Raw genomic sequence first — 27053 nt, 5'->3', positions numbered from 1 at the left:
TTGAGGCTTTGACCACAGCCCTTGTAAGTGCAGCTGCCTTATTCGGAATGCTTTTCTTCACCACTCCTTTTCCTAATCAATTCTAGGTAGACTCTGGGGCCACTGTCCCCCATGGCACCCGTGGCACCCCAGGTCTAGAGGAGTCCATCTGTTACATGAGCTAATGCCTCACTTTGTACTTTTATTTTCATTAGTGGCATTACTTGACTAAGAGCTGCCTCCGACTCCCTTGTTAGACTCTGCTCTATGAGAGGGGGGCTGTCTGTCTTTGCTCACTACTGTATCTCCTGCACCTGGCCCTCTGCCTGGCACATAGTAGGTGTTCAACAAGCATTTGTTGAACAGAGGCGCCAGAGCCCCAGTAGACCTCAGCCTATTGGCTGGGGCGTTGTTGTCTATGACAGCCCCCGCCCCCCCCCTCACCAGCAGAGCGAACTGGCATGAATTACAAGATCTCTTTGAGCCTCAGTTTCCTCCTCTGTAAAATGGAGGTAATAACTATTATCATCAGGTTGTGGTGACTTAAAGAGATAATGTACCTGGCACATGGCCTGCCCCAGTTGTGGTGAGATTAATGTTAGTCCTCTTCCCCACTTCCTCTCATGGATGTCAACTCCATGGTTGCCTGACGCCTAACTACCTCTTGCCCAGATTCCTCAAGCGTACAGGACTCCACCTTCCTGAAGAGGCGTTTCCTCTGAGAAGTCCAGAATTAGAAACGTGACTACCACACCCTTCACACATCTGCTGCCTTTCCAGGAGCTGCCATTTGGACCCTCAAGTTCCCTCCCCCTACTGGAATCAACAGTCCCCCCCCATTGTTTTTGCTGCTGAGCTAGCTCTTTATTGCCTCACAAAACATTCCAATCTCATGCGACTTTTATTTCAGCCTCTCCTTTGGAAACCTGTCAAAGGTTTTCTTAAGGTCTCAAAGTGGATGATATTATGCAATTCCCTTTTATCACACGCTATTTACTCCTTAAAAATTAACTAAATTTGTCAAGTTTTACCCTTCTTGCCATTCTTCTCTGAAGTTAATTTTAAGTGTTTAGCCTGCCTATTTCACAAGGAAACAATAACTTCCCAGGTTCCCTCCAAGATTTCTTAATGATAATGAATTTTTTTTTTTTTTTGGTCGTGCTGCGTGGCATGCAGGATCTTAGTTCCCCCGACCAGAGATCAAATTCACTCCCCCTGCATTGGAATCATGGAGTCTTAACCACTGGACCACCAGGGAAGTCCCAATGATAATGAATATTATCATGTAATAAAAATTATAATATCTTACCTGCTATATAAAAATATTAAAAAAATAAAATTCAAAAAATAAATTACAATATTTTGAGCCCAGTACATGACAACCACTGTGCTAGGGACCTTACATACATCATTTAATTTAATCCTTATAACAACTGTACATAGTAGACACTATTATCCCCATTTTTGTACGTGGAATGAAATTTATTCCACGTAAAAAATGAAATAATGGAATAAATGAAATTTATTAGCTTCACAACTAGGAAATGGTGGAGTCAAGATTTGTCCCAGCCAAGTGTCCATCATCTTTCCAATCTGACATTTTCCTCCCTTCTTATGCTTGGTGGTTGGTGATGGTGGTGGGAAGGTGTGTATGTAACATTCTCACTTATATAATCTTTTGGGGGAGCAGCCACTTGTTATGACTGGTTACCCATTTTGGCGAATGGTCCCTCAGTGTCACGTTAGAGTTCCATCAAAACTCATGTAGGTCTTGAAGTATTACCCTTTGATTTAAACCGCTCATCATCCGTCTGTCCAGCCTATATTCCGTAACAGTTAGCTTAGTCTGTTTGGACTATTATAACAAAATACCACAAATCAAATGGCATATAAACAACAGAATTTTATTTCTCACATTCCTGGAGGCTTAGAAGTCCAAGATCAAGGTACCAGCATGGGTTGTGTTCTGGTGAGGACCCTCTTCCTGGTTCATGGCTGGCCCTTCTTGGCTGTGTCCTCACATAGTAGAAGGGGCTAGGGAGCTCAGTGGGCTCTCCTTTATAAGAACACTAATCCTTTACGAGATCCATACTGAAGTAAGTGGGGATGAAATGACTTTGGTCTAGCATTTGCTTTAAAATATTTTCTTTTATTTTTTGAAGATTTTTTTTTTGAGGTGGACCATTTTTAAAGTCTTTATTGAATTTATTACAATATTGCTTCTGTATTATGTTTTGGTTTTTTGGCTGCAAGTCATGTGGGATCTTAGCTCCCTGACGAGGGTTCGAACCCGCACCCCCTGCATTGGAAGGTGAAGTCTTAACCACTGGACTGCCAGGGAAGTCCCTTTTTTTTTTTTTTTTCTCTTTTTAAAAACTATTTTAGTTTTAAAAAGTACGGAAAAGTGAAGCAAGTATAGGATTCGATAATGATTTAACTTGGTTAATGAGTATTCTACATTATTCATTATACATTATATAATGTTATACATATTCATTATACTATTTTTTCTGCTTCTTTGTGTTGGAAATTTTCTTAATATAAAATTTAAAAATATAAAGAAAATGACAATAATTTACAGAGAGAAGTAAAATAAGCTACCTGGATGTTCAAGTTACCTTCACCAAGAATACAACACGGAAAGCTAATTTGATTTAAGACTGCTGGGTACACCTGCAGTCCTAGCAAGGGGCATTAGCTGGAGGATCCAAGCTAATGGCTCCATGCTCTGGGGTCATTTCCACCAAGGAGAGTCACCCACTGGGGGGGCCTGGCAGGAATCCCATCCCTCAGACTTGCTTGAAAAGTTACTGGCTTTCTCTGAGCTGCCCTAGGCCAGATAGAAGCTCAGTCTTCTGGCTTGTAGGATTCTATCTGTGTCTAAATCCAGAACATCACCTCACTACTATATTGCTATAATTTCTGTTATTTTTGTAACATGACAGTGTGTACCACAAAAGACGATTGCCCTGTTAACCATATAAGATGACTGAACCATCCTTTCTGTTTTCCACATCTTCCTCCAAAAACAATTCTGTTTACTAAATTACAACTCCAGTATGGTCCCATCTCCCTAAGAATACAACCAGAGCATCTTTGAGTGCCCCCGAACTCTCTGCTTACTCATTCACAGCTTCCTGCTTTACTCCAACAGACAACTGATCCTCTCTTTTGTGTTTAACTTTTTAGAGGATGGCTTAGTCTCTCATTTCAAGTCTTGAGGGGCACCTCACGGTTGTTCCCTCCCGTCCCAGCCATGTCTCCGATGGAGCTGTCCATTATCCATCACAGTTAAAGCCTAATCAGCTCAAGACCAGCAGGAACAAGCCTGTAGTCTGACAAAATCAGCCTCACGGTAAGGGGGTGCACTACAGAGCTGTGACGTGCTGCCCTCCACAAAGGACCTCTAGCAGCTGTATTCTGTTTTTTTTTCACTGAAACATTCTTTTTTAATTGAATGTAAGATTCTTTAAATTCTATAGTGCTTTACAATTTTCAAAAGTTTCACATGTGATTTCATAGAATCCTATTAATCTCTTTTTCCTATCCCCTACCCTTATGTTGTCCCTCCCCCCTTCCTTCTTCCCATTGGTAACCACTAGTTTGTTCTCTGTATCTGTGAGTTAGCAGCTGTATTCTTATGGGATGTTTAGATTAATTACAGAATGAACTTTCCTCACATGTCTACAGATGAATTAGCACCAGAGAGATCATTTTTACAGAATGACAGCTCACTTCAAGAGCACAGAGTGAGGGCTCCAGAGGCCTCTGGGTCTGAGCTCTCCTGTTTGACCCCTGTACCCTGGGACTGTGATGGTCACTCAGGCAATGACATTGACCCATCTGTGGCCAGGAGCTCCTGTCTCCCCTTCTGCTCTTCTGTCCCAAGGTAAGTTCCAGGGACTGTCTCAAGACTTAGACATCTGATGTCTACATCCATCCCACTCCCCATCCCCATGTCAGGCACTTAAATCCTGTTCCAGGCTGAGGGGGTGGGTGCCTCTATTGCTGCCACCAGTGGCAGCAGGGATCTGTTTCTCCTGCTTCCAGCTTCTGGTTTTGCTTTAAGACCTCATATTCTTGGGATACATGACAGACCCTGCTAACTCAACTGCTGGTTCAGCTTCTGTTCCTGCTGGCAGCTCCATTCCATCAGATGTCTTAGGGGCTGAAACCTGAGCAGCGAAGGGCAAGGTGAGGATTCCTGGCCTTGCAGCCTGACCTGTCTGCCCAACTCTCTGCCTTGTTTGCCCTTCACCAGCTCCAGGAGTGACAGAGGTGGCTAAAGAGGCGCTAATGCTGCCCCCATGGTTTACAGTGCATTTTCACAGGCATGATTTAATTTGATCCTCTTTCAGATCTGTGAGATAGTTATTCCTATTTAAAGAGATAAGAAGTTAGGGCACCATGAGGTTAAGTAATGTGTTTACAGTCATAGAGTTAATTGGCAGCAGGACCATGATGTGAAGTGAAGTATTCTGTCTCCTGGGGGAGCTTTTCTGTATCTAAATCCAATTTATTACTAAACCACTATATTTCTATAATTAAAATATTATTTGTAGCAACCAAGTTATAGTACCATAGAAGATGACTCATAATCAGTAGCAGGCTGAGATTGTGCCAGTAGCCAAATGCCATATTTCATTTTCATCCATGTGGTGAATGTACTATTTTTTCCTAATTTTTCATCAGGAGGAGTCAATAGATAATATATATAGTTGATAAATCAAGAAAAAGAGGTATAAATATATTACATACAGTTTCAGTGGTAATCAACAGTAGAACCTAAGACAGAAACTACTAATAAAACCTCTGAGTAATGGGCATGGGAGCGGTGGGGTTGGTGGGGATGGGTGGTGGGAGGTTTTTGTTTCTCATTTTAGGCACTTCTGTACAGTCTGAGTTTTTAGAACATGTGCGAGTATTACTTTTTTTTAATAGATCTTTATTGGAGTATAATTGCTTCACAATACTGTGTGTAGTTTCTGTTGTACAACAAAGTGAATCAGCCATATGCATACATATGTCCCCATATCCCCTCCCTGTTGGATTGGAAGAATCAATATTGTGAAAGTGACTATACTACCCAAAGCAATCTACAGATTCAGTGCAATCGCTATCAAACTACCAATGGCATTCTTCACAGAATTAGAACAAAAAATTTTACAATTCGTATGGAAACACAAAAGACCCTGAATACCCAAAGCAATCTTGAGAAAGAAAAATAGAGCTGGAGGAATCAGGCTCCCCAACTTCAAACTATACCACAAAGCTACAGTAATCAATACAGTATGGTACTGGCACAAAAACAGAAATATAGATCAATGGTACAGGATAAAATGCCCAGAGATAAAAACCCACGCACATATGGGCGCCTAATTTACGACAAAGGAGGCAAGAACATACAATGGAGAAAAGACAGCCTCTTCAATAAGTGGTGCTGGGAAAACTGGACAGCTACATGTAAAAGAATGAAATTAGAACACTCCCTAACACCATACACAAAAATAAACTCCAAATGGATTAAAGACTTAAAGGTGAGTATTACTTTTAAATAAAAATTTTAAAAATAGGAAAAAGAAATGAAATAAAATAAAAAGTATCCCATCAGTGAGAGATTGTTTAGTCATACGTAATACTAGGCAGCCAGTAGAAAAACCAAGGTCCATCTATACAAATTTTAAGTAAGAAGAACAAACTGCAGAATGGTGTGGTTAGGATAATATCATTTATTCCGAATATTGTGTGTGTGCATATGCATGTGAGTGTACCTGCACATCAAGCTGGGAGGATATATATCAAAGTGATAGCAAAGTATGGGGATACATGGCAAAGTGGGGAGGAGAGAAAAGACTTTTTAAATATTCTACACTTTTATATACTGTTTTAAAAATTTTTTTATTTTATATTGGAGTATAGTTGATTTACAATGTTGTTATACTGTTTGTTTTTTCAAGGAGCCTGCATTGAATATGAATGTATGGAACGTTCTGCAGGTTCAACACTAAAGTGATTCTGAGTGTGTCCTTTTCTTTTTTGCTATGGAAGAGCCAAGCGTCACAGTACTGTGTTAGGTATGAGGGTGAGGATATTACACTGACCTGTAGGGAGGAAATTCACTGGTTCTCTGCTCCTTAGTATTGTTCCCAAAGGGAAGTTTGTGAATTGAATCACTCCACTGTCGTGCCTTACTGTCACCACAGAGGTGACCAAAAGTCTGATTTCGTGTTTCTTTTTATATAGTTGTATTTCCTTCCTCTGCTCGGTTTTGAGCAAATGTCACCAAGAGTGTGTGGGATTTAAATCTCCAAGTCTAGTATCTGATGATCGTGGCAAGGTATCTGTCTCACACTTTGGAGTTCTGGACTTGGGGGTCTTGAGTAACCCCAATACTTGTTGGAATCCTTTGGCAATTCAGTTATTTTTGTATTTTATTTTATTGTGGAAAGAGCACTTAACATGAGATTTACCTTCTTAACAAATTTTTAAGTATTCAATATATTATTGTTGACTATAGGTATGATAGTTGTATAGCCTATCTCTAGAACTTATTCATCTTTTAAATTTTATTTTTTCCTTCCAGTTTTATTGAGATAAAATTGACATACAACATTGTATAAATTTAAGGTATACAGCATAATGATTTGATTCACATCATGAAATGATTACCACAATAAGTTTAGTGAACATTCATCATCTCATATAGTTTAAAGAAATAGAAAAGTAAGTTTTTCCTTGTGATGAGAACTCTTAGGAATTACTGTCTTAACAACTTTCATATATAACATATAGCAGTGTTCATTTTATTTATCATGTTGTACATTTCATCCCTAGTACTTATTTATCTTGTAACTGGAAGTTTGTACCTTTTGACTGCCTTCATCCAGTTCCCCCTCCTCCCACCCCCACCTCTGGGAACCACAAATCTGATCTCTTTTTTCATGAGTTTGTTTTTGAAGATAATTGACCTACAGCATTATGTTAGGTCCTGTTACACAACGTAGTGATTGTATATTGCTGTACACTTCAAAATTATCACTACAATAAGTCTAGTTACCATCTGTCACCATACAAAGATATTACATAATTATTGAATGTATTCCCCACACTGTACATTTCATACCGTGATTCATTTATTTTGCATCTAGGAGTTTGTACCTCTTAATCTTCCTCACCTATTTCTATCCTCCACCCACCCCCTCCCCTCTGGCAACCACCCTTTTGCTCTCTGTAGCTATAACTCTGTTTCTGTTTTACCATGTTTGTTCATTTGTTGTATTTTTTAGATTCCACATATAAGTGAAATCATACAGTATTTGTCTTTCTCCTGTCTGACTTATTTCACTTAGCATAGTACCCTCTAGGTCCATCCACATTGTTGCAAATGGCAAGATTTCATTCTTTTTTATGGCTGAATAGTATTCCACTGCATGGTTGGGGCTGAATCCCTGCCTGGCTAGCTGCTTGGCCTGAGGCATCCCAGTACTGGTGCCAACAGCCTGGTGGGTGGGTCCAGTCCTGGTGCTAACAAGCTAGAGGGAGGACTCCAAAGTGGCACTTGCTAGCACCAATGTCCTTTTGGTAGATGATTCTCCAAAATGGACGCTGCCAGTGTCTGTGTCCCCAGGGTGAGCTCCAGTTGCCTCCTGCTTCTCCAGGAGGCTCTCCCAGATCAGTAGGTGGGTCTGACCCAGGCTCCTTTTAAATTACCGCTTCTGTCCTGAGACCCAGTGTGTGTGAGATTCTGTCTCTGCCTGTTAAGAGTGGACTCTGTTTCCCACAACCCTCTGGGTCTCCAGAAAGTAAGCCCCACTGCCCTTCAAAGTCAAAACGTTTTGGCGACTCATCTTCCTGGTGTAGAACCCCTGGGCTGGGGAGCCTGATGTGGGACTCAGACCTCATTTTCCTTGGGGAGAGCCTCTGCAATTGTAATTATTTGTGGGTCACCCACCCCCGGGGTATGAGTCCTGGCTACACCACGTCTCTGCCCCTCCTACCCTCTCGTGGTGGTTCCTTCTTTATATCTTTAGTTGTAGGAGATTATTTCTGCTAGTCTTCAGGTCTTTCTCATCAATAGTTTCTCTGTAAGTAGTTGTAATTGTGGTGTGCCCATGAGAGGGGGCTGGCTCAGGGTTTTCCTACTCTAACATCCTGGCTACTCCCTCATTTTCCTTTTAATTAAAAGAGGTTATATTTATGAACACTTTAAGACAACTTGGGAATTATGCAGTAAAAGAGAATAAATCCTTCAAATTACAAAGATTTTGCTAATATGCAAACTGCCAATCCATCTAAATTTGGCATATCCTGTCTACTTAAGTAGTAATTTTTGTTTAAGCAGTAATTTTTTAAGTAGTAATTTGTTTAAGTAGCAATTTTTCTAACAAAATTCAGTTGGAGAACCAGTGATATATTTATGCCTTTGACAAAGATAACAAGTATGGTATTGCTGTGGTTGAGAAAAGAGAATATAAATCCTGGCTATCTTACTGTTCTGGCTCATCAAAACTCAAAGAACATGTGAGGTTCTGTCATGTCCAGTGAGGTTAGGCTGTACGTAGTAGGGTTACATACTGTGTTGTTACATGTTTTTATCATATAAATGGTCTGGTTGTTCCTCTTCTTCTCCATTAGGAAAATATATAGGGAATAATAAATTTTAAAAGGAATCCTTATATGCAGGCAGTTTAGAATCTCTGAGCAATTTTTATGTCCAAGTACAGAGCCATTTACATAGCTTATTTGGGCTTTGTATCCACACTTGCAGTCCATATGCTGTGCTATCTGTGCTTCCCATTTGTCCAGGCATTTTAGTTCCAGGCCAGACTCTGGCAACATCACGGGTTGAAATTGTTCTAAGTCTCCTGTGGATTTTTGTTTGACCATGAGTAGGAGGCTGGCCTTTCAATCCCCATGTTGTCATGATGCCTTGAAAACCTTTACCAATATCGTTTTTGTTGTGACATTCATATACTGTCTGGGAGAAAATGAGCAGCGTAAGGAGGAGTGCCTGGTTTAATGACAGCGTTGTCTGTTACATGAAAGGTTTTAACTTTCCATACTGGCAGCAATCCAAGTTCTCAGTAAATTTCCAATAGAGATGCAGAGCTATAGACATGTGTTACAGTTTTTCCTCCTACAGTTAGGGCTGCCATTTTCCCATTCTGGTTTTCCTTTGGAGTATATTTTAGGATGTGATAGTCTTGTATCTTAAGTAATGTGACCATATGCTTTTGACCGTCCTTGGTCCATAAAGGCATCATGCCCAGCTTCAGTGTGATAAGGCCAACTTTAGAGAAACCTGGTTCCCAAGGATATAAAGGCCATGGTTCATCTTCCAGAGGACGCAGTTTACTTACTAATTGGGCTTTATTTTTATCAGAGATCAACTGCTTAACAAATGGGACATTTTCTTTGCAAAGGTGCTTGTCCTAGCAAGTACAGCTCTTGCTGTGGAGACTTCTAAGCAGAAGCCAGATGTTTCTTCTCTTCCCCAAGCCCCGAGCAGCTGCCAGGCTGCCGGTGCCTCAGGCCAGTACCTGGGCATTGGTTTGTGTCAACAGCCTCCAACCAGGCATTCTGTGGCTGGGAAGGGGTCCTCCTGAGACACTTCTGGGCGCCCTACCACTCTGTTTTCAGGGCTTCCCTGCTGTGAGTCAGATATCTGGGAGCCATTCATCCAACAACCTGTGAATTAGAACTTACTCCTCTTGCTTAACGGAAACTTTCTGCCTGTTGTAACTCCCCATTTCCCTCACCCCCAACCCCTCACCACTACTCTTTGATTATATGAATTTGACTATTTTAGATACCTGATATCAGTGGAATCATGCAGTATTTGCCCTTCTATGACCCGCTTATTTCACTTAGCATAATGTCCTCAAGATTCATGTACCTTATTGCATATTGTAGAATTTCTTTCTTTTTTAAAGGTGGAACAGTATTCTGTTGAATGTGTATATCACATTTTATTTATCCATTTATCTGTCATTGGACATTTGTTTCCACATCTTTGCTACTGCGAATAGTGCTGCAATGAACATAGAAGTGCTAATATCTTTGAGATCCTGATTTCAATTCTCTTAGATAAATACCCAGAAGTGGGAGTGCTGGATCATATGGTAGTTCTGTTTCGAATTTTCTGAGGAACCTTCATACCGTTTTCTACAGCAGTTGTACAATTGTGCATTCCTACCAACAGTGTGCCAGAGTTCTAATTTCTTCTAGTTTATCCAGTTGGTGTATAATTGTTCCTAGTAGTCTTTTATGATCCTTTTAATTTCCATGGCATCAGTTGTATGTCTTTTCTTCCATTTATGATTTCATTTATTCGAATCTTTTCTTTTTACCTTACTCAGTCTAACTAAGTAAGGTAAAGAAGCCCGTGCACCGCAACGAAGAGTAGGCCCTGCTCACCGCAACTAGAGAAAGCCCACACACAGCAAAAAAGACCCAAAGCAGCCAAAAAAAAAAAAAAGAAAAAGTGATAACTAAGAAAATAGGGCTGTTAGTGTAGAATAGAGATAGTGTGTTCTCTAAGGTCAGTCCAGTCTTCCACCATTCACTACAGTTTAATTGTAATAATTTATATAATCAATATGTAATATTGATATGTAATTGATGTGTAATCAATATGTAATAATTTATATAATCAATATGTGCTTAGACATTGGAAACCCAAAGATAAAAGAGACAGACTTACTTCTTTTAACCATGGCATGTACAATCACGTATTTACCTGGGTGGCCATGGGCAAGCTGCTAACCTCTGTGAGCTTTAGTTACTCCATTTGTAAAATAAAGGCAATATTACTGTTGTATTCCTTCTAGGGTTCTGGTGGAGCCTAAATGAGATTAACCATGTAACACAGTGCCTGTCGTATACTAAGTGCTCAATAAATATCAGTTTGTCTTTTCTAAAAGGTTTACTAACCATTCTTGGTAGCAACATCCAGTTGCCGATTCCTTTAATTTTTGGTACAGTTTTAACTCTGTCTAGTTTTGGATCTCTAACTTTTCTCTTATTCCTGGTTTTTTATCATGCCCATGTAGTTTTCTTCTTAGAGTCCCTTGAAGGCTGCACCATTTTTTTCTTCCTTTCAATGCTCGTGTATATTGGCATCTTTTTACTGACTTATTTACTGACACGCTTATTTAAGTGTGTATTTATCCAAGCATTCTATTTTTTCCAGCTTACATTATATTCTTGCTCTTGAGTTATTCAAATACATACTTAGTTTAGAATACGTACTAGTTTCTGGAAAATTTGCCAGAATTATTCATGATATTTGGGGAAACCCTCTAGATATAGAAGGAAACCAATTTCCTCTCTGCTCTTTTTTTTTTTTTTTTCAGGTGCATTTGATTTTGCAGATGAGTCTGGAAGCATTAGTTGCAAAGGTATGCCTTTGCCTCTCTGGTTACATGAAAGTATAGAAATGTACAAAGAAGCTAAAGTAAGCTTGTGCTGTTCTGAGGAAGAGCTTTCATGCAATCTGCAGATACTAGGTTCCATTAGAAGGTCAGTATTCCCTCTCTACCCCACTGCTGCCAATAACTAAAGCTGCTGAAGAAGAGTGAGTTTGGGGTGTGTCTCCCCACCTTTTCTACCTTTCTTTGCTTTGAATTCTCAGCATCCTCTGAGAGTGTTCTGTCCTTTCTTTTATTTTCTCAAAGAAATCCTTCCTTGGGCAGAATTGTCGAATGAACTCCCCTGTCAGCATTCCCTTTGCTGCCTGCTCCTCCTCCTTTACTCCTCTGTGAAGGCCTCTCCCCTCTTCTTGCCCAGCCCCCAATCCTCAGTCAGGGTTCCGCCAGAGAAACAACCAGTAGGAGATATATTTAGAAATTTACTGCCTGGAATTGGCTTACATGATTGTGTTGGCTGGCAAGGCACACTGGTAGGGTAGGCCATCAGGAAGGGCAGACTGGGACTCTTGGGCATCAGCTGAAGCTGTTATCCACAGAGGAGTTTCTTCTTCAGAGAAACCTCATTTCTGCTCTTAAAACCTTTTAACTGATTGAATCAGGCCCACCAGATTATCTTCCATAAAGAATCTTCCTTAAAGTCAACTGATTATGGATTTAATTCACATCTACAAAACACCTTCACTGTAACACCTAAATTAGTGTTTGATTAAATAACTGGGGACTATGTCTAGCCAAGTTGGCATATAGAACTGACCACCACACCTCATTTCCTTTAAGATTTGGCTTTCACATACTGGCTTAATGGGTAACTAAAATGTTAATTGATGGAACCTGAATACCTCTCGGGGATATTTTCATTTTATGAAGGAATCTTTGTGAACCAAAGGAATGAAACAATAATAATAAAAAAAAAAGCTAAGGTATGTGTGATTTGGGGTGGAGTAGGGATGGGAATGAAAACCACTGCCTATTCAAAAGACCCGGACTGCCCACACGTAGAAGGCAAAACACTGCTACTCTAGAAGATTTGGGGCAAATAGTATTGAAAGAGAGATAACTCTTAGTAGATGAAATATCTAGTTACTTGGAATCATTATTGACTGTGACAATCCTGAGTTGTTTCTTATGTCCGTGTGAATCCCATTGCAAGGCCCAAGTGACTTTAAAGGAGTCCTTGCTGAAGGGGGAAAGGCCATCTGACTGAGAGAGAACTGGACCCCAGCCAGCAGAAGGCATCGAGCGTTAATGCTGGCTGAGGAGGAGGGTACACTGATTCTCTCTTCTTTCCCACTCAGTAGCTATCTTGTTGCAGTCATGCCTACTTTTTTTCTTTTCCCTTTTCCCCAGTCTGCTAGCATACTCCTGTGAGTGAAACGAAAGCTTTTTTTATTTTTTAATTTTTTATTTATTTTTGGCTGTATTGGTTCTTTGTTGCTGCGCACGGGCTTTCTCTAGTCGCGGCGAGCGGGAGCTACTCTTCATTGTGGTGCGCGGGCTTCTCATTGCAGTGGCTTCCTCTTGTTGCAGAGCACGGGCTCTAGGCACGTGGGCTTCAGTAGTTGCAGTGCACGGGCTCAGTCGTTGTGGCTCGCAGGCTCTAGAGCACAGGCTCAGTAGTTGTGGTTCATGGGCTTAGTTGCTCTCTGGCATGTGGGATCTTCCCAGACCAGGGATTGAACCTGTGTCCCCTGCATTGGCAGGTGAATTCTTAACCACTGTACCACCAGGGAAGTCCCCGAATGCTTTTTAATGTTATTTTTAAAGCAGGCATCCATTGATTCTATGGCAAGACTGCTAGTTGCTTTCCAACATCCACTTTCCCCTTCTTCCCAATGTTTAACCTGTGTACATGGTTGTTCTGTGAAAGACTACCACTTGCGGCCTCTCAACGACTAAGTGTGACATGTGGCAAAGTTCGTTCAATGGGATTTGTGTGGAAGTATATACCTAATTTCAGGTCATGGCATGGAGAGGGGTGTGTTCTCTCTCTCCAACCCTTCCTTTCTATCCTGCTGCCTGACATGTGGACATGGTGGGGTTCTCTGGGTCATACAGATGAGGCCAACACTCAAGTGATGCCTGAGTTAACAAGCTGCAAGGAGTCTGTGTCCCTGTGTGTGAGAGGTAGACTTCTATCTTGTTTGAGCCACTGTTACCTTAGTCTTTGTTACAGCAGCTGAATATGTACCCTCACTAATATAAATCCTACCATAGGCAAAATACTGAGCTAGGCAGTGAATGTCTAAAGATGAGTAAAACAACTTGACAGTGCAAATCTTTGTTTACTTAACTTATTTATTTTTGGCTGCGTTGGGTCTTTGTTGCCGCGTGCGGGCTTTCTCTAGTTGTGGCGAGCGGGAGCTACTCTTCATTGCGGTGCGCGGGCTTCTCATCATGGTGGCTTCTCTTTTTGTGGAGCATGGGCTCTAGGCGCTCAGGCTTCAGTAGTTGTGGCTCGCAGGCTCAGTAGTTGTAGCACACGGGCTTAGTTGCTCCACGGCATGTGGGATCTTCCCGGACCAGTGCTCGAACCTGTGTCCCCTGCATTGGCAGGCGGATTCTTAACCACTGTGCCACCAGGGAAGCCCGACAGTGCAAGTCTTGAGAAAGTTAACAACCTAGTGAGAGAGACAAATAAAATCTCAATAACTATAATAAAGGGTAGACTGTGGTAACTGTCTGATTGGAGATATAAATAAAACCTGGTAGAAGAGATTAATTCTGGTTGCAGTATTAGGAAGGACTTCTTAAATAATGTGACATGCAACCTGGGATTTGGACAGTGAGTTGAATTCTGATAAATGGAAGAGGATAAATAGGGCATCTCAAGCAGAAGGAATAGTATGTGTAAAGGCAAAAAGACAAAAAATGCACACGTATATAGAAAATAACCAGCAGAAAAGGCAGAATGTCGGTGAGTGCAGAGGAGGAATAGCCCAATTAGATAGGAACCAGATTGTGATGGCCCGTGAATGTTATATTAAGGAATTTAGTTTTGGATGTGTTGAATTTGAGGTGGGAATGGAAGGAATGTCCAGTAGGTAGCAGGAAATTAGATTCTGAAACTCAGAAATGAGGACCTCAGAAGTGAGGTGAGAACTGGAGATGTAGATCTGGGTGTCATCCATATCTAAGGGACGAAGTGAAATAGACAAGGAAGAAAGTGCAGAGTGAGGAGAGGGTGAGGAGGAAACATAGGCCACATCTTTTTTTTTTTTTTTTTTGCAGTATGCGGGCCTCTCACTGTTGTGGCCTCTCCCGTTGCGGAGCACAGGCTCCGGACGTGCAGGCTCAGCAGCCGTGGCTCACAGGCCCAGCCGCTCCGTGGCATGTGGGATCTTCCCAGACTGGGGCACGAACCCGTACCCCTGCATCGGCAGGTGGACTGTCAAGCACTGCACCACCAGGGAAGCCCCAGGCCACATCTTTTGAGGTGTGAGGAAGGGGAAGATGGCAGAAAAGGAGTCAGTGAAGGAAACCAGAGCGTGATCAGATAGGAAGGAAGAGACTCAAGGAAAGGTATGGTCATGGACATCAAGGAGGTCGTAAATGACCTCAGTTTACTCCCTTGTAGTGTCAAAATCATACTTTCATTATTAACCCATCGTTTCCTCAGCATTCCCGTCTTAGAAGCAGATATCTTTAAGAATACAGTAGTTATCTAAATTCTTTTGGACTGCTTCAATACATCCTGCTTTTCTCTTGGCTTGTGAATCTGTAGGGTATGAGCAGAAACTAGCCATAGTGGATGCTATGGTGTGCTGTCTGGATCCCTCCTTCAGGACAGAGGTGCTAATTCTCCTAGCTGTTGGGCATGTTGACTGCTGATGGCTCACACATCTGAGTTCCTTGCTAAAGGGTGCTAATTTGCCCGAATTCACACCTGTTCTCAGGGTATGCCTGCATCCAGTGATTAGTTGATGCAGGGGTACAAAGGTTCAGCCCCTTGCCTCTATTTGAGACAACTCAAAGCGTCATTTGTAGCTCCAGAGCTCCCCAGAAGATCACCTGAAGCCTCTGATGCAACTCCTAAGCAGTTCAACTCATCTCCTTCCACCCCATCCTACTTCCTTCATTGTCTTACAGGTATTGTTCCTGAAAGTACCCTCCAGTAAGCCTCCTGCATGGAAATCTATGCTTCAGAATCTGTTTCTGAGGGAATTCCATCTAGGAAAGTTGGTGCCCATGCTGTCTTAGCAATGACAGCCCATTGGCTGGCTAGCAATGTGGATTCCATCAGTGGTAGTAGATGGAATGTTGATGGTGCATGGCATGCTGCATCTGTGCAGTTGTTAAAACTTTCACTGGTGGTGAGCTGGGATAGAACTCTAGTGGAAGGGATGTACTGCAAGGTATAATAACTTAGGTCTTTGAGATGTCTGGAAGAAGTAGTAAATATAAGGGCTACAGAATTAAATGGCTCTTGCTGTATGCTATTGAAACATTGGAGAAAAAATAGTGAAATATTGAGGGTGATTAACCTCCAATTCATGATGAAATGTGAAAGCCAAAAGCCCTCCTTGGCAGCATACAAGCAAACTCTCAAATCCTGCAGTCAGACATCAGCAAAAGTTTAAGATCAGGACCTGGACTTTTTTTTTTTTTTTTTTGCGGTACGCGGGCCTCTCACTGTTGTGGCCTCTCCCGTTGCGGAGCACAGGCTCCGGACGCGCAGGCTCAGCAGCCATGGCTCACGGGCCCAGCCGCTCCGCGGCATGTGGGATCTTTCCAGACCGGGGCAGGAACCCGTGTCCCCTGCATCAGCAGGCGGACTCTCAACCACTGCGCCACCAGGGAAGCCCAGGACTTTTTAATAGCAGCAAAACTCCATCGAAGAATGAATTCTGAGCCACGACAAATAATGGTCTTGAATGAGTAGGAGTGGAACCCTGAAACTTGAGATGGGGATATCTCACCTGGGTTGATGAAGTTAAAAATCTTTAATCCTCAGATTTCCCTGGACCCTCTGGGCCTGAACAAGTAGGCCTTTTCTTCCTTTTAAAGGCCAGTGATCCTCCTGTACTTGAAGATGGTGTAGAAGCCCTTCCCTTGTAAGATAATATGCACCCACTCCCCATAGTCAACCCCCATCTCCCATCCTGGCTACCAGACTGATTAGTAGGGTCAAGTAACAGTATAACCTAGCACTTCCCTTAGCTTCTAAGGGAGGAAATGGACCATATGCTAAAGGAGCTACCGGATGTAGCCAACATGTATTGGCAGGAGCTGAGTGAGTATATATGAGACTGGATTCTAAGGATGCTGGTTTAATGGGGGTGAGATAAGGTATAACATTGGATAAAGAAGAATTTATGAATATGGGAACATCCTTCTGTAACACAGGCTTTAACACCTTGGAAAATAGTGTCACCTTGCTGCAAGGATGGTTTTTGAGGAAGATTTGAAAAAGTGAAATAGAAAATTCACACTGCTTTGGAAGACAGTAAGAGATTAAAAGGCTCAGAGATATGTGCATTCTAGAGTAGATATGAGTCTGAAAAACCTTGCTGCTGCCTATGTTCTGAAAAAGAATCCAGATGATATTCCATTGGCTAAAGTGGTAAGGAATGTGCTGGTAAATGGGGCACAAGAATCACTGAGAAACTTAATGGTAACTATCTCAGTGTTAACTAGGTCAGGGCTTCCGAAGTGATAGCCATGGGGATGGTAGGATCCTAAAGTAACATAGGCCGAGTAGTAGCACCAAACCCATCAGAAGCAAAGTGGATGCAATTATAATGATAAGCAGAAAGGGTAGAGTGGCCCTTAGAGGAGTCTGACACAGAGAGCTATAGAGGTTAAGAGATCGTGTGTCTAGAGTCAAGATGAATGGACAGCCAATAAAGAGTTTTGGGTATTGCTCAATCTGTAAAAATAGAAAGAAATCAAGAATGGATGATCAGGAGGCAGAGGGCCGCCATGCAAATAGAAAGTCGTGATTCCGTGCCGAGTTTCTGTATGTGAGTCAGTTTTCAGATCCAAAGCCCAAAGGGTATAGTCTGCTTCATTAGCTGTATCCTTGCCAGAGAAGATTAATATGATCTCAGGTACAGACTGTTGATGTGATGAATTCATTTTTTTCTGTCCTAGTAAGGAGAATAAGAAGCAGTTTGCACACAGATGGACACAGCAATATACATTTATGTTCCTGTCCTAGGGCTATGTTAACCTTCCATCCTCTGACATAATATAGTACAAAGGGGCCTGGATCACCTGGAGATGCAAGATATCACATGGGAACAAACTAGTGGTTACAAATGGGGAGAGGGAAGGGGAGAGGGACAAGATTGGGATAGGGGATTAAGAGGTACAACCTACTATGTATAAAATAAATAAGCTGGGACTTCCCTGGTGGTCCAGTGGTAAACAATCTGCCTTCTAATGCAGGGGACATGGGTTCGATCCCTGGTCGGGGAACTAAGATCCCACGTGCTGCAGGGCATCTAAGCCCGTGCGCCTCAACTTTAGAGCCCGCGTGCCGCAAACTACAGAGCCCACGCGCCACAACTAGAGAGAGAAAACCCGCACAGCACAACTAGAGAGAAGCCCACATGCCACAACAAAGATCCCGCATGACGCAACTAAGACCCAACACAGCCAAAAATAAAATAAATAAATAAATAAATAAATACTAAAAAAAGCTACAAGGATATATTGTACAGCACAGAGAATACAGCCAATATCTTATAATTTTTTAAACATCTTTATTGGAGTATAATTGCTTTACAATGGTGTGTTAGTTTCTACTTTACAACAAAATGAATCAGTTATATATATACATATGTTCCCATATCTCTTCCCTCTTGCATCTCCCTCCCTCCTACCCTCCCTATCCCACCCCTCCAGGTGGTCACAAAGCACTGAGCTGACCTCCCTGTGCTATGCGGCTGCTTCCTACTAGCTATCTACCTTAGGTTTGGTAGTGTATATATGTCTATGCCTCTCTCTCGCTTTGTCACAGCTTACCCTTCCCCCTCCCCATAATAATTTTAAGTGGAGTATAATCTATAAAAAGTTTGAGTTACTATGTTGCACACCTGAAACTGATATAATATTTTAAATCAACTATACCTCAATTAATTACAAAACAGATTTTAGTTCATCACAGTGAAGAATCTCTTAACAATTATAAATCCTCAAAAGTAACAGGCCACTTAGTGAAGTAATGAGTTTTTCATCCCTAAAAGCTATTCAAAAGAGGTTGACAGTAATTAAGGATTTCTATATTTGAAATGAAAAACAGCAACAGAGTTATAGACACAGAGAACAAAAGGGTGGTTGCCAGAGGGGAGGGGGTGGGTGCAGGATAGAAATAGGTGAGGGGAACTAAGAGGTACAGACTTTTAGATCAAAATAAATGAGTCACGGTATGAGATGTATAGTGTGTGGAATATAGTCAATAACTATGTAATATCTTTGTATGATGACACATGGTAACTAGACTTATCATGATAATTTTGAAATGTATAGTAATATCAAATCACTATGTTGTGTAACAGGAACTAATACAGTATTGTTGGTCAATTATACTTCAAAAACAAAAAGCAAACTCATAGCAAAAGAGATCAGATTTGGGGTTACCAGAGGTGGGGGTGGGAGAAATTGGAGGAAGGGAGTCAAAAGGTACAGACTTCCAGTTATAAGATAAATAAGTACTAGGGATGTAAGTTACAATGTGATGAATATAATTAACTGCTGTATGTTATGTATGAAAGTTGTTAAGAGAGCAAATCCTAGGGGTTCTCAGAAGGAAAAAATTTTTTTTCTATTTATTTAATGTTGTATCTATGTGAGATGATGGTGTTCACTAAACTTATTGTGATAATCATTTCATGATGCACGTAAGTCAACTCATGCCGTACATCTTAAATTTATACAGTGTTTTATGTCAATTATATCTCAGTAAAACTGGAAGAAAAAAACCATTGTTTAAGAGAGCCTGTTGAGGGGGTGACATGGCAAGCGCAGCCTCTATTTGTTGAGAGTGGTCCTCAGTCGACAGCCAACAAAAAAATAAGGACTTCAAGTCCTACACCTGCAAGGGACTGAATTATTGAAACAACCTAAATGATCACTTCCTCCTTGAGCCTCGAGATGAGGAAGCAGCCAGCTGACACTTTGATTTCAGCCTTATGAGACCCTGAGCAGAGAACCTAGACAAAATGTGCCAGACCCCTAGCCCACAGAAGCTGTGAGATAATACATCTGTGCTGTTTAAATTACTGAGTTTGTGGTAATACGTTATGCAGCTGTAGCAAAGTAATACAGGCCTTGTAAATATTTCTCCCTCCGAGTGTTTCTCCTTTGTCAGTTGGCATGATATTAAGCTTTGTCAGTAGGAGGTGCTGGAGAGACATTGCAGGAGGAGGGTTTTTTCCTCTCTCTTCTTGATTCCCATGTGCTGCTCTCACTGGTGCTCCTGAAGTATATGCTGCTTCTACAGCTCCCGGCTCCTGCAGTGCACGCAGTTTCTGCACTACCTGCTACTGTGTGCCAGTACAGTACCTCCCTGTGGGTAGTTTCTTCTAGCATCCCCTAGAATGGCTTTGCAGTTACGAGGTGGGGCATCTCCCTGTAGCTGGCCTCCCTCAGTATCTCAGCACGTTCTGCTGGTGTGATACCATAGCAAGCTTCTCCACCATCCAGTGAGCCATAGCTATTCTGTCTCCAGCAAGATCTGGATCTTAGTCTTGGTGAGCCGGGCGTGGATCATACTTGCTCTCTCTGAGCCCCAGAGTTGTAACTGCTCCTTATATTTGCTAGTATTGTGTTCTTTAGATTTCTCTTCATTTCCTACTGGCCAGTCCTGCATTACTCCAGTGTCTATTATAGTGAATAATTCTTTATATTAAACCTTCTCCATTCACATTACTTGGTGTTTTCTCTCCTGACTGGACCGTGACTGGCATACCCGACAAAGCTGGAATCCTGGTAGGACTCCCCAGTGGGGAGCTAGGACCAGACAGGAGAGCCAGTTGCTGCTTCAGTTGTCTCCTGAGGCAGAGAGGAAGGAGGGACAAAGACCCTGATTTCTTCTTTCCTCTCTCCTTCCAGTCTCTCAGTATCCCAGCCTCCAGTCTCCATCAGTACCCACCATTCGCCAAACCCATCTGGAAGCCAGCTGACACAGGGGCCAGAGAACATGGGCACCTGCAATACAGAGCAGAACAGGGAAAGGTGAGGAGTGGGTCTGAGGGCCACCAGGGCTGGAAAAATCCTGCATAGTCACTGACATTAAGGAATTAGTTGTACTAGGTTAATGATGAAATATAGAGGGATTATATTGATCTCTAAGTAAATTAAATGAGTGTATTTTTCTCCTGGAAACACATAATAAAGACTTTTATGAAATCTTAAAAGGAAAAATGACATTTTGAAATCTTTAGCTGTTAATAAAAATTAATGCTTTTAAATGTGCTCTTTCATTAGTAAATTAAGTGAGCAGTTTAGAAAAATTACTTTGGATGAAGATAAGTAAATAATTAATTGTAAAGACAGCACTTTCATAAAGTAATTCAAAAGATGCTGACAAGAAATTTACAGGAAGCCCAAAGACTAGAGCAATAATTTAAAAAATAAGTTGATCCACTGGAATTTTTAAATTGAAAAAGGAATTGGAGACTCTGAACTTTCTGTATTATTGACCTCATATTACAAGAAATTGAATTTTTATATTCATTTCACCATCTGGTCTGAAGGATCTTTGGAAATTATTCTTGTTTAGCAACAGAAATACTTTGAAGATCTTGAACATTTATAGTAACAAATAAGGATTATTTTGGAAAGCTAATGTATGTACTACTTTTAGCAATTTTGAATTAAGCAAGATTAATATATCCTAGCTAATTTAAATAAATCTATCCTAAAAAGAAAGCTGAGCACTGGAATAATTTATGCTGCCTATAGTCGCTGATAATCCCACTTTCTGCATCACATAGAAAGAGAATAAAGCAGTAATGGTTGGTGGCCACTTTGATACCTACACACTAAGATAATAAATGAATTTTGTGAAAACCCCAAAGTGGAAGAATCATTGTCTTTTGAACCAATATAAGCATATTAAAAGAGAATTTTAAGATGTAAAGTTCTTCAATGAATAAAATTTTCACCACTAGTTTTACTAATAGTCCAGAAGCAATGATGATATTTAAAATGATTACCACTCAATATTATGAATATTCCTTTACTCATGAATAACATCATGAGTCAGACATCATAATGCTAAAAAGAAGAAGAAAATAAGACACCTCGTTCCCCGCCCCCCCCCCCCCCCCCCCCCGCCATAGAAGCAGAATATTGACAGTGGTATTGATGGTAAAGAAAGCCGTGGGTGTTGGTAGTGATCTCTATACTTCAAGACTCAATCATCTCACTCTGCAAGTCTGGAACTTCAGTTGCCAGCTTAGCCAGTGGAGATTTACCCCTAAAAAGCTACCTTATTGTATAACATCGACTTGTACAAAAGAAGTGAGTTTGTAATAAAACGTAATTGCCGAACCCTCTGATACTCACTTAATTCATTTAGTCTCTCTTATCTCACCATGGAAGTCTACTTAAGAAGCTAAATAACAGTTGAAGGGTTACTTCAGAAACCTAAAACCTATTTAAGAAACCAAATTAAGGTTGGTGAATATATGTAACTGATAAAGTTAATTTGTATATGGGGACCCACAAAATGGAAGCCACCGCAGTGGCCTGGCCCATGTCACATAACAAAACCTAAGTCAGCCTACACTTACAGAAACACCTGTCGAGGAATCCTAACGTATACTGCTCGCGATCCTCCAACTCAGCCTTAGCTAGCTTACCTTATCCTAGAAAATAGGACCTGCTGGCCTTACAAGGAAGTCCCAACTTTCTAGCCAATCATGCCCTGTTTCCACATTGCCTCTTCTTTATTTTTTTTATTTGTAAATTTTTTTGTTTTGAAGTATAGTTGATTTACAACATTGTATTAGTTTCAGGTGTACAGCAAAGTGATTTGGTTTTATATATATATATCTATATTCTTTTTTTGATTCTTTTCTATTATAGTTTATTACAAGATATTAAGTATAGTTCCCTGTACTATACAGTAAATCCTTGTTTATCTGTTTTATAGATGGTATTGTACATCTGTTAATCCCATACTTCCAGTTTATCCCTCCTCCCCCTTCCCCTTGGGTAACCATAAGTTTGTTTCCTATGTCTGTGAGTCTATTTCTGTTTTGTAAATAATTTCATTTGTACTGTTTTTTAGATTTCACATATAAGTGATATTGTATAATATTTGTCTTTCTCTGTCTGACTTACTTCACTCAGTATGACAGTCTCTAGGTCCATCCATGTTGCTGCAGATGGCATTATTTCATTCTTTTTTATGGTTGAGTAATATTCCATTGTATATATGTACCACATCTTCTTTATCCATTCCTCTGTAGATGGACACTTAGGTTGCCTCCATGTCTTGTCTAACGTAAGTAGGGCCACTATGAACATTGGGGTGCATGTATCTTTTTTTAAAAAAATTTTATTGGAGTATAGTTGATTTACAATGTTGTATTAGTTTCAGGTGTGCAGCAAAGTGAATCAATTATACATATACATATATCCACTCTTTTTTAGATTCTTTTCCCATATAGGCTATTACAGAGTATTGAGTAGATTTCCCTGTGCTATACAGTAGGTCCTTATTAGTTATCTATTTTATATATAGTAGTGTGTTTATGTCAATTGCAATTGCAAATTAAGCCCTCGTTGGTCACATCGTTTGCAAATATTTTCTCCCATTTTGTGGGTTGTCATTTTGTTTACGGTTTCCTTTGCTGTGCAACATTGCCTCTTCTAATGTTCTATAAAACTCACTCTTGCTCTAAATCCCTCTGTACAAAAGGCTCTTACTCCCCCAATCCATGGATTGTTTTCCTTTAAATAAAGGACATCAAACTCATTACTGAATTGTTCTAGTTTTGTCATTTGACATAAACGAGGCACTAATAACAGAAATAATACTGTTTCTTCTGGCATGTAATACGTGCCAGATAGGGACCGCTATTATTTGTAATAGTGCTTCACAGCTTACAGATCCTTTTCATATGTCTTACTGAGTGTTTAATTCTCATAAGAAATATGTCAAGTAATGGGTCTGGTATTATCTCCCTGTCTCTTTTACTTATGGGAAAAAAAACAGAGATTAAGTGACTTGACTAAAATCTCATAACTGATATAGTTGATATCTATTGCTTTGGTTGGGCCAAATTCCTTTCTCATTTTGGTAACATGACTCTGATTTTCCTTTAAGGAACTACACCTGTGCCTTTCTGTAACTCCTAGCAGGACTGTCAATCAAGGGGCTTTGCCTCTTTCTGTTACATATGACCCACACTAGCCCATCAGATCTCTCTATATCCCCCTGGATGCAGAGACTGCTCCTTGGTATTTACCTGAAGGCATTGAAAACTTATGTATGCACAAAAACCTGCACCTGGATGTGTACAGCAGCTTTAGTCATAATTGCCAAAACTTGGAAGCAGCAATGATGTCCTTCAGTAGTGAAAAAATAAATAAACTGTGGTACATCCAGACAATGGATTATTACTCTATGCCAAAAACAAAATGAGCCATCCATCCACGAAAAGACATGGAGGAAACTTAAATGCATATTGCTAAGTGAAAGCAATCTGAAAAGGCTACATACTATATGATTCCAAATACATGACATTCTGGAAAAGGCAAAACTATAGAGTAAAAAGATCAGTGATTGCCTGGGATTAGAGCAGAGGGAGAGATGAATGGGCAGTGCACAGAGGATTTTTAGGGCAGTGAGGCTACTCTGCATGATACTATGGTGGTGGATACGTGTCATTATACTCGTCCAGTTTCATAGAATATACAACATGAAGAGTGAACCCTAATGTAAACTATCAATTTTGGGGGATAATGATGTATTAATGTAGGTTTATCAGTTGTAACAAATGTAGCACTCTGGTGGGGGACGACCTGATAATGCATGACAGTACAAGGTGTCTTTGTACCTTCCTCTTAATTTTGCTGTGAACCTAAAACTGCTCTTAAAAAAAGTCTCTCTCTATATATGTATATGTATAGCTGATTCACTTTGTTATAAATCAGAAACTAACACACCTAAAAAAAAAGTCTATTTTAAAATGTCAAAAGCTGTTGCTTTTGACCACTGCGTATATTTTACAAACTTTTTGGTGGCAAGGGTAGGAGAATGTGTTGGTGAAATAGTCCATGGAAGGATATGTTTTTTAGATAATGCAAGAAAGGAATGATGGAAATGTAGTAGAGTTGCATAGGGTGGAAGAATTTTAGTACTTTGCTAATGTGAAAGAATATTTCTCATGTAAATGTAAGAAAAGTGGTTAAAACTGCTGAGACACCTTTTCGGGTTGGTTAACCACAGACAAATAGTAAACTGTTATTTTTTAATACCCCAACTTCTTTCGTTTTCTACCTTCAGTTCCCTTCTTTCCTTTTTATTTTTTTGCAAGCACATCACTCTATATGAATGTTTTCAAATTTTCAACACTTTAATCCACTAGAAGGATAAGGTCATGGGCTGTAACATCTTTCTCCTGTATATTTTCCCCTTTTCCATCCCTTTTCTCTGCAGCCCCTGGTCCCTGCATCTTTCTTGCTCAAATCTTTTTCTCTCCCTACCCCCATTCTTTCTTTTATTTTTGGAAAAGGATGGAGAGAGATGAGGGGAAGGGACAAGCAAATCCTGTGAGAGAATTAGGTCAAACTGGGATAGATTTTTTAATCAAATCTTAGCACATTCTAAATATAGGACACCTGATCAACAGAAGGAATAGAAAATATTCATGTATTAACATGTTTATTTCTTTACTTGAATCTGCTACCTACCGACTCCCCTTTTGTTAGCAAAAATAATGTAGGAAAATTTAAGGAAAACAGAAAAAACTGAAAAATGGATAAAAGGGTTTGTGTACTTATTGCATAAGATTTGCTCTCCCTCTTTTGGATTTTAAGTTTCTTGAAATCCAATGGACTTAGTTTCCTTTTGCTATGAATATATACAGCATTTAGCTCTTTCTGACTATCATTTCTTTGGACTAACTTCTCCAGAGCTATATGACTACATTTTGTGTTATCTTTTGTCATTGTAAGTTCTTTTGCTCTAAAAGATTATACAACAATTTTCTCCATTAGGTTCTTTTACTAACCATTTAATCTATGTTATTCTTGTCTTCCCCAAAAGACAGCACCTCGAGGTCCTTGAGTCTGAAGTATACTTTTGCTACTTATGGTGTCTTTGTTTTTCCTGTTGGAAGCCTTTACTAGTTTTTGTCTGCATATTACATTGACCTGTCCTTCAAGGTACAGCTAATTTCCTCTATTAGGTTTTTAAAATTTCTCTAGTCACTTCCCAATCATGCACTACACAACTGCACATCTGTGGCTGGTTGAATAATGCCCCCTGCAAAGGTGTCCACTTTCAATTCCCCAGAATCTGTGAATGTTATCTTACATGGCAAAAGGAACTTTGCTGATGTGGTTAAATTAAGGACTATGAGATGGGGCGATTATCCTGGGTTATGCTGGTGAGCTCAGTGTAATCACAAGGGTCCTATGAGAAAGAGGCCAGGATAGGAGAGGAGATGATGCAACAATGGTAGTAGAGGGAGAAAAGGCAATGTGATGTGAGGCCGTGAGCCAAGTAATGCGGTTGCTCTCTAGAAGCTAAACAAGGCGAGGCAGAGGATTCTTCCTCAGAGCCTCCAGAAGTAACTAGCCCTGCCGACACCTTGGTTTTAGCCCACAGAGACTGATTTTGGACATTTGACCTCCAGAACTGTAAGGTAAGAAATTTGTGTAGTGTTAAGCAAGTCTTTGGTCATGTGTTACAGCAGCAACAGGAAACCAATAGGACATCATTACGTATTTATATTCTTCTAGGTCTGTTCCACATAATTTAGTACTTTACTGTCAAACTCTCTAATTCTACTATGTGTAATTGGTAGAATATAAATTCCTGGTGGACAGGAACAAGCATTTTTACCCTTGTTTTTTTTTTTAAACACCCTACAGTGCCTAGTCCCGTCTTAGGTACTCAGCTATTTGAAGTGGGTTATAACTTTGGTGCATAAAAGAGAATGGCGACTACCAATGGGGAAATGAAAGGCATTTCAAAAGAAATATATAACTCAACAAACTGTGTTTACTTCCTTGGCATCAAATTCCAACCTTTTGATTTTGAGCTTTGTGTCACATGCAGTGCTAGGTGCACAGTATTTGATTAATGGAGGCTGGAATACAGAGTGCCCTCAACAAGCACTTGATGCACTGAGCTGAAATCTGTGGGGGTAAAGAAGGAAAAGGAGAAAGAGAAAAGCAATGTGGGTCTGGCAGAAAGTCCTCCTTGTCTATTTGGCCGATTCATTTTTGTCACATTAAGTAAAGTTAAAATGCTTTACAAGAACATTCATTCTTTTAAGTGTTCTTTTTTGCTTAACATTTTAATGTTCAATTAATTTCATCCATTAAATTTAAATAACCAGTATTTAAAAGTCCAAGTAATATGCTTAATACTGTGCTAAGAGATAAAGAGGTTACAGACCACCTGTAGAACAAGGGTCTATTCCAGAAGGTCTTAGTATCTAGTTAGGAGATAATACTAAC

General features: G+C 40.4%; 1 protein-coding gene and 1 pseudogene across 2 annotated transcripts in view; one reads left to right on the top strand and one right to left on the bottom strand.

Annotated features, from left to right (window-relative positions):
• BLOC1S6 (biogenesis of lysosomal organelles complex 1 subunit 6) overlaps positions 1–27053 on the top strand; it is a 53999-nt gene that overhangs the window by 8385 nt on the left and 18561 nt on the right. The window contains exons 4-6 of one of the 2 annotated variants that reach the window (XM_033408425.2): positions 3169–3334; positions 3670–3868; positions 11334–11378. In XM_033408425.2, the coding sequence (XP_033264316.1) occupies positions 3793–3868; positions 11334–11378 (121 nt within the window). In that variant the 5' untranslated portion in view covers positions 3169–3334; positions 3670–3792. The remainder of the gene's footprint in view (positions 1–3168; positions 3335–3669; positions 3869–11333; positions 11379–27053) is intronic. The other variant, XM_049706088.1, reaches the window with a different exon arrangement.
• On the bottom strand, positions 8506–9765 carry LOC101282353 (39S ribosomal protein L3, mitochondrial-like; annotated as a pseudogene).

Source organism: Orcinus orca, chromosome 2, assembly GCF_937001465.1.
Source record: "Orcinus orca chromosome 2, mOrcOrc1.1, whole genome shotgun sequence".
NCBI classification, from domain to species: Eukaryota; Metazoa; Chordata; class Mammalia; order Artiodactyla; family Delphinidae; genus Orcinus; species Orcinus orca.
Note: the sequence above shows the minus strand (reverse complement) of the source record. Positions and strands in the feature narration are given on the sequence as shown.